The sequence below is a fragment of the Epinephelus moara genome, chromosome 20 (assembly GCF_006386435.1).
Source record: "Epinephelus moara isolate mb chromosome 20, YSFRI_EMoa_1.0, whole genome shotgun sequence".
In the NCBI taxonomy this organism is placed as follows: Eukaryota; Metazoa; Chordata; class Actinopteri; order Perciformes; family Serranidae; genus Epinephelus; species Epinephelus moara.
In genome coordinates, this window is record NC_065525.1 from 19,973,706 (window position 1) to 19,985,416 (window position 11,711).

Genomic DNA, 11,711 nt, shown 5'->3' on the forward strand with positions numbered 1-11,711 from the left:
AACATGCAAAGAGTGTTTGTGTTAAGGGAGGAAGGGCAAGTTCAACCGATACAATCTGTTGACAGGATGTCCCAGTAAATATCATCTTCACAAGTGCAGCGGTGGGGGTGGGGTGGGGGGGGGTGGGAGTGACTGTGGGTGTGTCCGTATATGGAAGCAAACACCCATCTTCACTTATGCTTAAGATGCTCGGGGCTTTTTAAGTGTCTCATACTTTTCCAGAGGACAACTCACTTTAATATTTAGGCTGTTTAGCAGCTGTTATGTCTTTTTAAAAAATAATAATAATAATAATACAAAAAGATCTAAACTAACCAAAAACAATGGGCTGCATCCAAAGCTTCAGGGAGCTGTGTGACCGTCCAAAGAATACTAATGTTCGTATCAGTCTTCCAGCAGTTTGCATTGTGTGGCAAACAGCCATGATCATCTTGTTCGGAGTTTTTATTCGCTACAATGAAGAATCGGATACACACTGGATAGAGCACAGGAAAGCTAAAAATATATCAAGTGACATTGAGAACGACTTCTACTTCAGATATCCAAGTAAGTGACTTTTTTATTTCTTCTTCCTCTAAATGACTCTCTTTTCCAACTGTCTAATCTAGCATCCATCTGTCCTCATACTATAAATATCTCTACATTTATGCATCTACATTTTTATAATTTAGCTTTTTGTTTGATCATTTTATGAATATTTCTCTGTAGCTCTCAGATTGTGTTGATCTATCTAATCATTCCTGCTTGCTGACAAGGCTCTGACACCCACAGGTGCATGTTTCCGACTCCTGTGAGGCTTTTCTTTCCAGTTTAATAGCTGATATGTCAATGCTCACCTTTTTGTACAGATAAAAACATATTTTTGTCATTTGAGAGTGTGAGTGTATTGTATGGGTGTGGCTGTAGTCTACACGTCCCCAAAAACCCACGGTGTCGGTGTGAAGCTATTATGAATCCATCTCAGATATGGTGTTGGATGTCCGATGATAGATGGACATCCTGACACAGTTTGTTGTCAGGAGGCCTCATCTTAGGTCATGGGACCTTTTTTCCAACACTTGGGGGGCGCCAGTGTCGACATGAGGACAGTGTGAAATGCCTGTAGCATTTGTTGTTTGTTAGAATGTAAAAATAATCACACATCCAATCAGATATGATGTAGAATTTGGGCTATACGGACGATAATGTTTCACAGTCCAGTGGGAACCCATTGTGCCCTGAGGTGTGTCTGCTGTAAATGATACCGGCTGGTTATAGCAGACATGAGATGTCTTACAAAGAAGTGCCACCTGTTCCAGAAAAGGTTCAAACATTTTAATGTACAACAACAGACGAAACTCTTTGCTGCCACTCTATCTGGCGTGTGTGTGTGTGTGTCTGTTTATGATGGCTATTGTGTTGTAATGGAACTCGCAGGTTCATTCTTGGCCTTGGAAACAGCAGATTCACCAAAAAATTCTCAGTATGAGCTCAGTCACTTTGTTTGTAAGGCTTTCAACCACATTTAATGGACTTCCTCAGTCTTTTCTTTTCCTTCTATTATTGATTAACAGTGTACACAACTGGATACAATTATGATTTCATAATATATAACACAATTACCTTATTATGTTTAATTATTTGCTTCACCTGATGTGTCTTTTATATTGGAAAACAGCCTTTTCCAGAGAGCAGAGCGATATAGCTGCATTAAGATGAGAATGTAGGACGATATTGGTGTTTTAATAAATAAAAGCAACTCTCAACAGGACTGAGGAATACGAGGATGATTGCAAACATTACTCACCCTGATACCTAACTGTCTGCAGCTTATCTCAAAAACTACTAGAATAATCAGGCATATACTTTGTGTGCACGTTAATAACTGTATAGTCAACATTCTCTTTTATGAGGTAATTCATAATTGTTGAGAAACCTGTTTTACTGACTGTTCTATACCATCATTGACTGCTGACTCCTCACTCTCCTTAAGCAGCCACTATAAGCTGTACGTTTTCTGGAAAATGGCTCAGTGAAAAGCAACAGGCCTAATGGTCTGTTGCAGGCCACATTTTGGCTTTCGATGTGGCACAAAAACTGATCAATTGCAAAGTTTAGTCTAAACCAAAACCAGAGCAAATCCTTACCTGATATGTTATTACCTACTAAAGTTAGGCGTGATATATTTGCCAATATCCTGACCGTAACGGAGCCAGGAAGGACAATTTCTCTGGGCACAGCCCTCCATGGTCCACCTGTAATCCAGCCTTGCTCCGTCCGTCGCATGGCATCATACCACACTTGGTGCATTTAGGAAGCGAAGCGTTTGCCTGACTGATTTGGTAGACTTTGGTAGTGGTTAGATTGTTTCTTTTCTGGCCTATTGTAATTGTCTTTATTGTTGTTATTTATCACTTTATTATGCTGTAGCCTACAGACAAAGTTGTACTGTTAAAAGCCCAGTTATATGAATGGCATGGATCTAAGATTTGTAGCTGTGTTTTACATAAAAAAATACATTCATCCTCATAATTACAGTGAATCTAGATGAGGTGCATATTTTTCTTAGCTTCTAGGACTCTGCTAGAATTACAAGATTAGCTCGGGCAGTTGCCTGGAGGAGATCTGTACTCTCTACTTTTGATAATGCATTGCCTCCAGTTTAATTTAGATGTGGAATTCCTTACCCTCTCCTCCACTTTTCTACTCATTGTGCCAGTTCTTATCATCATCATTTTGTCTGTGCCCCAGGTTTTCAGGATGTCCATGTGATGATCTTTGTTGGATTTGGCTTCCTGATGACATTTCTTAAGCGCTACAGCTTCGGCGCGGTGGGTTTCAACTTCCTCATTGCAGCCTTCGGCCTCCAGTGGGCGCTGCTGATGCAAGGCTGGTTCCACTCCCTGGATTACACTGATGGAAAGATCAAAATTGGAGTTGAAAAGTAATTGTTGTTGTAAAAGCACCCCTTATATTTATTGTATTTAATTTTGATTAATGCATACAACTAACAACAGAAACTTGTGGCTCACAATGTTATATAAAAGGCCGCAATCATGACCATCTGAAGCAAGTTATAATATTTAGCTCTGGAAATGTGTCTTATAGTTTCCACTTGCAGGAGACATGCCCCCCTCAATATTTAGAACATTTTTACCCTTCATTTTAAAAAGTAATTCTGTCCACACAATCTTAGATTTACAAAATATCTCCATCCACACTAGAACACAAAGATGACCCCAAACACTGTCTCTAGCAGTCTCCCCTTGTTGCAAAGGTAGTGAAGTGTACTAGCTGACATCACCTTTTTCAAAACACCTACCGGAGATCACATCACCGCAACAGTTCCCATTGTATATGAGGATAAAGGAGATCACTCAAACATATGAGTGATGCTCTGTATACACTTCACATAATTTTGGCGGATTTTAAATCACACACTGAGGTGGAACAAAAACATTTGGTGCAGCAGATGCCTTTGTTTGTCAGTGAAGTGTTGCAACGATACCAAGTTTAAGTGTAAAGACGTCATTACACCAAGCAGTGTTGACAAAATGTTAGCAAACAGGTAGTCCGCCATTGTGGTTGTTGTTTCTAGCATATGCTCATTACACAAAGCAACAATGAGCATGTACGATTATATCATCATTTTCCAAATGTTCCATTTTACATGTCAACAGTTTTAAAAAATCTCTGTTTTAGTGACCTAAAACTCTGTTTGCGTATAGACGAGAGGCCAAAACATTGCGGAAAATATCCATTTTCAAGAATAGTTGTACATGTGTAGACGGGGTCCAAGTGCAAATGACCCCCCCACCACTATTGAGGCGAAACCAGTCTGACTGAGGAGTGTTAGATTTACTGTTTGTGGACTCAGTAGCTGGGAGGTAAACAGAAACTCAGACTACTGAGGAGATGAAACTATGGAAATTCAGCCAAGTCATTGTGTGTCGACAGATATGATGGGTGTTTATCTGCAAAGAAGGAGAAAGAGCAGAGTAACTAGATCAGTTTATGATGCTTCACTGCTCAAAACAATGTCCTTTGGTGTTTGTACTCTTTATTTGGCTTATTGCTACTAAATAGGTGCGTCCTTAACCAGTATTGACACTGTCTAATATCTGGCCAGTACACATGATCTCATATTGCCTTATTTGTCCACAACATGTTTACTTCTTTCCTCTCCTCAGCTTGATCAATGCTGACTTCTGTGTGGCGGGCTGCTTAATAGCCTACGGGGCGGTGCTGGGTAAAGTCAGTGCAGTCCAGCTGATGGTTATGACGCTGTTTGGGATCACGTTGTTCGCCGTCGAGGAATTTATCATCCTGAGTCTCATTCATGTAAGTTGAAACAATAATGTCTCTTTGTTTTGATATGATTCGGCTATTTCAATAAAGCTCTCTGATTTGTGTATTTATCCTCTAAACACCACACATGCAAAGAAGGAGAAACTTGAGTCCCAATTTAACTGTTAAAAGCACATTCTGGGCTTTCTAGACATTTTTTTAAGTCGTTGTGATGTGTTTATTTCCTGATTGTTGATCTTGAAGAAGGCCTGAGGGCTTGTGAAAGGAAAGTGAAATGCACATGGAGCCAGAGTGTGTGACACGTGTTTCCTACTGTCAAGTCTACTGCCAGGGATCAGCACCTAACTGCACCCCTTGGTGTGCATTACTATAATATTTGATATGTTTCTTACATTCTTGTTACTTAAATTTTTTTATGGGTCTGAGGAGTTCGGTTGTCCTCTGCTTCTAAAACTGAGCATACACCCAAATCTCGTGACAAACAGATGTGTACATTGTTCTGTTTGCTTATGTTTTGTAATCTACGCCACCTTCCAGTTGCGAAATGACAATTTGGTAAAACACCTCACAGCATTCTGCCACTGCTACTAATGCTGGTATTTTATTTACTGAAGGCCAGAGATGCCGGAGGCTCCATGGTGATCCACACATTTGGAGGTTATTACGGTCTTTCCATCTCGTGGATGCTCTATCGGCCAAACCTGAACCAGAGCAGTAACCTGCAGGGCTCCGTCTACCACTCAGATGTCTTTGCCATGATTGGTGGGCCTGATTTGATTACATGCTGATATTTATTAACTCTCACAATACTCACCTTTATTCTGGAGGTACGTTGGATCTGCAGGATTTTTAAGGTCCACCCTGCTCTCTGCGTAGGTACCCTCTTCCTGTGGATGTTCTGGCCCAGCTTCAACTCAGCCATCACAGACCACGGGGACGGGCAGCACAGAGCAGCCATCAACACCTACCTGGCTTTGGCCTCCACTGTGCTCACAACCGTGGCCATCTCGAGCGTCTTCCAGAAGCATGGAAAACTTGACATGGTAACACTGGTTTTTTTTATGTCGTTCAGGAACATTATGTACATAACAATAGGTGTATATATTTGTCAAGCTTATAGCACCTAAGGTATGCTGAAATGTCAAACACGACTTGCATGACTTGTGCCGCACCTGAACAAACTCAAACTTCATTTTGCCCTGAAGTGATTGGATGCGTGCTCTGATTCAGCTGAAACGCACCACAAACTGATAAACAGTTTCCTCTGTGGCTAACAGATTTTTTTTCTGCACATTTTCAGGTTCACATCCAGAACTCAACTCTTGCTGGAGGCGTTGCAGTAGGAACTGCAGCAGAGTTCATGCTGATGCCGTACGGGTCTCTGATCGTAGGATTCTGCTGCGGTGTCATCTCCACGCTGGGATATATCTTCCTCTCAGTATGCCATTTATCTAGGTTATTGTGTTGTAGCTATTATGAGATAAGCCGAAGTTTAGTTTTTGAAAGAAGAGTTTTGGAAGAGTTCATTAACCAGTCAAGGCAATTAGCCAGAGAAATGCAAATTATTTCCTTTTTTATTTGCTTTTTTCCTATGTTGGGTTAGAGTTAAGTAGATGTAGCATCTTTAGCACAGAGGGTGTTTTCCTAAATGTGCCACTCATTACTTTTACTGTTTTTACTGCCCTTAAGTCAGCTGTCAGTGTCAAGCCAAGTCAGACAGAGCTGTTGAGTAAACTCAGCTAACCCTGATTTACACATCTCTTTCAGCCATTCATGGAAAAGTACCTGAAGATCCAGGACACATGTGGAATCCATAACCTGCACGCAATGCCAGGAGTCATAGGAGGCATTGTGGGAGCCATTACTGCCGCAGCTGCATCAGAGTCCGTTTATGGCGCTGAAGGGTGAGTGGTCCAAGCTTACAAAAAGCAGCCAGAGAACATGGAAACTCTAACTTATAAAATTAAATGGATAGAAGATTATCAACCAGAGGAATATTTGTATTCTTGTGGCCAAATTTGTGTGAAAGACCAACATTATGAGTTCTTCTTTTTCTTTGTATTAAAGGCTCGTCAACACCTTTGACTTTGAGGGTAATTTCAAAAACATGACACCCTCACGGCAGGGTGGTCATCAGGCTGCAGGCCTCTGTGTGGCTATCCTCTTTGGTGTGGGTGGAGGCATCCTTGTCGGTAAGGAATAACCACTGCAACCACCCGTCAGCCTGACCACATAATCAGAAATATACAGTATGTAAATAGCTGTGATATAACCGAGTTTGAATAAGATGAGTGTGTTTGCATGCAGTGGGTGACAAATTGTGTGCGTTGGGATAATGACTTTATTTGTATTCTTCTCAGGTTGCATCCTAAGATTACCTATCTGGGGAGATCCTGCAGATGACAATTGTTTTGATGATGAGCCCTACTGGGAGGTGAGGGAGTTTGATTTACTACCATAAAGAGGTTTTTGCAGTTTGAAACAGGGATGTCAATATCAAAAATCAAAATTCAGTCAGGAGTTCATTGCACAGAAATTCTGAAGTTGCCTAGAATAAACACCAGATATCATATGTTTCAATTATTTTTGTTGGAGTGGTGTTTTTCTAATATTTGACAAATGCAGTTCCGTTAAAGGGCAGTTTTTTTTAGGCAGTGAGTTTGGAGACACATCCTTTTTCAGTCACACTGGACCCTGATTGGTCGGCAGCACCAATCGGCTGCTGTGATTCAAACCTGCTGATTGGAGGCTTTTCAGTTTATCTGATCTGACTGGGAGAATTTCAATAATAAATAAATAAAAACGTTTCCTCCCAGCCCACTGCAGCGCAACAAGAAAGGATAAAAAATACATATTTAAAATTTCTCTCAAAACAATACAACCGTGCATCCATCCACTTCCGTCCGCTTATCTGGGGCCAGGTCACAGGGGCAGCAGGCCAAGTCAAGCACCCCAGACATCCTCTCCCCAGCAAATCTTTCCAGCTCCTCCTGGGGGACCCCAAAGTGTTCCCAGGCCAGGTGAAATATGTAATCCCTCCAGCATGTTCTGGGTCTGCCTTGGGGCCTCCTACCAGTGGGACTTGCCCGTACCACCTCAAACAGGAGGCGCCCAGGAGGCATCCTTACCAGATGCCCAAACCACTCAACTGACCCCTCTTGATGCAAAGGAGCAGCGGCTCTACCCCGAACTCCTTACCCTATCTCTAAGGCTGAGCCCAGCCACCCCATGGAGGAAACTCATTTCGGCTGCTTATATCACGATCTCATTTTTTCAGTCATTACCCAGAGCTCACGACCATAGATGAGGGCTGGGACGTATTGACCAGTGAATCAAAAGCTTCGCCTTCTGGCTCAGGTCCGTCTTCACCACGACGGTCCAGCATAGTGCCCACATCACTGCAGAAGCCTTACCAAACTGCCGATCCATCTCACGCTCCATTCTACCCTCATTCGTAAACAAGACCCCAAGATACTTGAGCTTCCTCGCTTGAGGCAGTAACTCTCTCCTAACCCAGAGGGGGCAATCCACCGGTTTCCGGCGGAGAACCATGGCCTCAGACTTGGAGGTGCTGACTCTCATCCCGACCGCTTCACGCTCGGCTACAAACCACTCCCAGTGCATGCTGGAGGTCACGGTGTGATGACGCAAACAGAACCACATCATCTGCGAAAAGCAGAGATGCAATTCTAGGTTCCCCAAACTGGACTCCTTCCTCCCCTCGGCTGCACCTTAAGATCCTGTCCATGAACATCGAAAACATATTGTATGTTGATATATACAATACAACTAAAACATATAAACACAGGAAAAAAGAAAAAAAGCACAGTGCATCATAGTGCATTTAGAGAAAAAGTGCAGGTTTGAGTTCAGCAGGACCGAGTCCAGTTCTGACGCATTACAAGAGATGCGCAAAAACGCTTGAATGAACACACTTTAAATGTATCAATTCAAACTGCATTAGATTGTAACAAAGTTTACATAACACATCTTTGATCACATTTTACTGTTTTGTGTTCCCTTATTTACCCTGAGGGTGTTTAATGTTAGTGATCATGCTACCATCATTTTTCCACCTCTATTTACTGAGAAACGGTTCATAAGTTTCCATTTTACGACACTGACGAGTTCACATGACAGCACACATTCAGTTGCAGGTTGGTCATGTGGTTATTATTCTCCTCCTGAATCATTATGTTAAAACTGTATTTGTTCACAGCTTCCTGATGAAGAGGAGGTGATCCCACCCATCCTTCACTACAACAACCACATGCACAACAAAGATATGTAAGTGCCCTTTTGCTTTGTCCGACAACAGTGCTGTGGTCACGGAGTTGTGCTATTCTCACACCAAACAATCCATGCAGGCAGCATCACGTGTTGCATTCAGTGTCCTCTTGGTGGCAGCAGATCCAAATGTGTGGAGACTGCATGTGACTCATTGATATTCTTGCCCTTTGTTGGGAATCTATTCATAGTGTTCCATACAGTGTGTGTATGTATAATATATATACAGCATGGCACTGGTATCACAGAGGTGTGCGGCGCCCTGTCACTGGACTATGAAATGCCGATGTGGCCCCTGCGCTCTGTGCTTCCACATGCAGGTCACCTGTGTTGTTTGTTGATGTGGGGTTTTCACCGCGCAGCTCTGCATGTGCAGCTCTTCAGAGTGACCTTGACCTTCATGTTTACAGAGGAAATGAAAATGATGCTATTATAAAAGCTGAATTGTCAGTGTAATCTACCCGAGAGAGTGATACAGAGTATACGTGAACATCTGCAGGCCATAGAGGAAAATATGACACTGTGAGCTACAACTTTTCTATGACGTTTCATTGTTTTTGACACATTGTGTAATGCTCTTTTTTTTCAGAGCGGAGTCAAATTTCACTGTGGAGCAGGCCTGACTGTAGGCTTCAATCCTGATGGATCTGTGTCTATCAACCACACCCTGTTTGTTCCTTTTATTCTCCTGTTGGACAGAAATATTCATTTGACACGACGAATCCTCACCAAGTTGTTTAGCCTAGAATCAAGTCTGAAATCTTTTTGTTTGTATGAAGTTTTTAAAAAAAAAAGTCTGCCTGTGAAATATGCTCTTCTCTGTTTTGCAGGATATGTATTTCAGTTTAAAATCACTTCATATACAGTCAAATATTGGCAGGAGTGTAGGTTTTGTTTCAGCATTTAAAGGGACACATATGAAACGGGGAATTCAGGGGTCCTCCGCTCGGAAATTTCTCACATTCTGGTGATTTTTATGGACCAATTTGTGCCTTTTCTGCCTCAATTTTCCGTGTGTGTCTTTATTTTTGTCAAAATAGACATCCTTTGCTACGTTCATGTTTTTCTAGAGGGAACAAATGCACAAGTTCTAAATATTGAGAGGCATGTGTTCAGTTTCAACACTGAGAGGCAGGTACAACAAGATAAAGGCTCAGTACTGGACTGAAACTAACTTAAAGATGACTATGAGAATATAACCATGGAAAATTTTACATATTGAAAACCATACATTTGCTTCAGACCCTCTTGAGTGGCATTTGCACTGGATTTTCTGGAGGAGCTGTCACACATTTGTTTTTCCTTTTTTTTCTGTGTGTGTGACGTAACGGACCGTAAGTACGATTTTAAGAGAATATACAGACGATGTCAACTTCATGCTGTCAGCTTCGTTTGTTATTGTGTTTATTTGCATCGCTGCTTTTCCTTAAAGACAGAACTTTAATAATTTTGTGCATCTTCATAGAGAGGTTTTTACCCTGAGATGTAATGGGAGTTATGTATCGTGTTACTGATTATGGAGTTTAAAAATAAGAACTGTGATATTTGTTTTGAGCTAAGTTATGCTGCGACATAATGGATGCCTGGTAACAGTCTACTTTTATCCGCCCTCACTTGCCATTTATAAGCACGTATATAACAAACACTTGATGAATAACTTTTAAGACAATATAATGTAAGCACCAAAGGGATTTTTTTAGAGTTGTGTTTTCCATGTTGTCATTTATTATCTTTTTTTACAACACATTATTGTGTAGTATAAATAATCATTAAATGTTTATGTACTGCTTATAAATGTCAAAAAGATGGATTAAAGTAAAGTGTTAACAGATATTTTTATGCATCCGAAAATGAATGATTTGTCAAACGCTGATGTTTGTATGTTTAGATGTTGCTATGTCAGACTGTATTTAAAAGTAAGGTTTGTTAATGGTAATGTAATTTTGAAAATTAATAAAAGATTGTTAATACAGCATTGTAACTGCATGATATATGTTGTTCCCATTTTATTTGAATTTTAAAAATTAAGTAGGCTTATTTTTTGTTGTAATTAAATACCGTAAACTACTTTAAGAGATCAACTTTATAAAAAATAGTGGATTAAAAAATCAAGATTTACCGATAAAAAGAGGAGGAGATGAGTTGTTTCCGTCATTTAAGATCTCCTCGGCATGCCCTGCGTAGTGGAGTCAGACTGAGGGCAAAGGTCACACCCTTATTGCTCTCTCGGGACACTGTGGTGACCAAAAACAAACGGCAGACCAGTCCCATTGTCATGACCTCGGGTCAAAGAGGAGCTAAAGGACAAGGTCACTGCCAGGCTGCACACATATGCTGGAGTCCATCAGTTTGAATTGATTAATAGAGAGGATTCCTGTGGATTCATACACTGAGTGTTGCTGTTATTGTTTTGCGCATTGATGGGTAGAAATACGGAGGAGTAGATTAACCAAAGATAAATAGTCTTTTAGTGAATGAACCATGGTGTATAGTGTCTTTTCAGCCTTCCTGTCCATCGTTTTTAAATGATGGCTGTAATTTCCACGTGCTCTGTCCTACGTCCACCTGGCCGCCGTGTTTCATTGATCCAAGGCAGGCAGCAGCTCATGGCGGGAGCGTGTACGATTCCCACACATGAGTAGCAGAGAGGAATCCATGGCCTCGTCCAGTCTCCTCGCTAACAAAGGCAGGCTTAGTGCTGTTTTCTTTTGTCATCAGTAACGTGTTTGAGTAAAGGAGGTAATGGTGCCACAAGTGCTCCAATTAAACGAGATGCAGCCCTGCTGGGAAGAAAGGCTCCCCCATTGCCCCCGATACCCCCCAAATACATACACACACACAAACCAGGCCTCTTCTCATCCTACCCCCATGCAGTTCCCGCCCCAACTCTGCTCATGTTTATTCATCAGCCACTTACAGGGCAAATGCAGGGGCCTGTTAAAACTAAATCAGACTTATTTATAAATGATGCCAGGCCTTCCCCTGTGAGGCCGAGCACGCTGAGCCTTATGGCTTCGTGACAGCCATGTTTGATGTTCACCCTCTTTTGGACAGACACTGACCACAGATGTGACTTCCACAGGGGGAAAACACAAACTGTACAGGGATAGCAGGGGAGCAGAGGGGGGGACTGAGAG

The 11,711-nt window shown here is 41.7% G+C and overlaps 1 protein-coding gene across 1 annotated transcript; it reads left to right on the forward strand.

Annotated features, from left to right (window-relative positions):
* Positions 1-228: 228 nt before the first annotated feature.
* rhcgb (Rh family, C glycoprotein b) lies at positions 229-10,547 on the forward strand. Its single transcript, XM_050074010.1, has 11 exons — positions 229-546; positions 2,731-2,923; positions 4,170-4,320; positions 4,902-5,049; positions 5,164-5,330; positions 5,588-5,725; positions 6,055-6,191; positions 6,355-6,479; positions 6,648-6,721; positions 8,507-8,574; positions 9,164-10,547. The coding sequence occupies exons 1-11, from the start codon at positions 324-326 to the stop codon at positions 9,195-9,197; spliced, it is 1,458 nt and encodes a 485-aa protein (XP_049929967.1). The 5' UTR covers positions 229-323; the 3' UTR covers positions 9,198-10,547.
* The last annotated feature ends 1,164 nt before the right edge of the window (positions 10,548-11,711 follow it).

Coding starts and splice junctions, on each gene's coding strand:
- rhcgb (XM_050074010.1), top strand. CDS start 324: ATGGGCTGCATCCAAAGCTTCAGGGAGCTGTGTGACCGTCCAAAGAAT. Junction 5,331..5,587: donor AGCATGGAAAACTTGACATG/GTAACACTGGTT, acceptor GCACATTTTCAG/GTTCACATCCAGAACTCAAC. Junction 5,726..6,054: donor TGGGATATATCTTCCTCTCA/GTATGCCATTTA, acceptor CATCTCTTTCAG/CCATTCATGGAAAAGTACCT.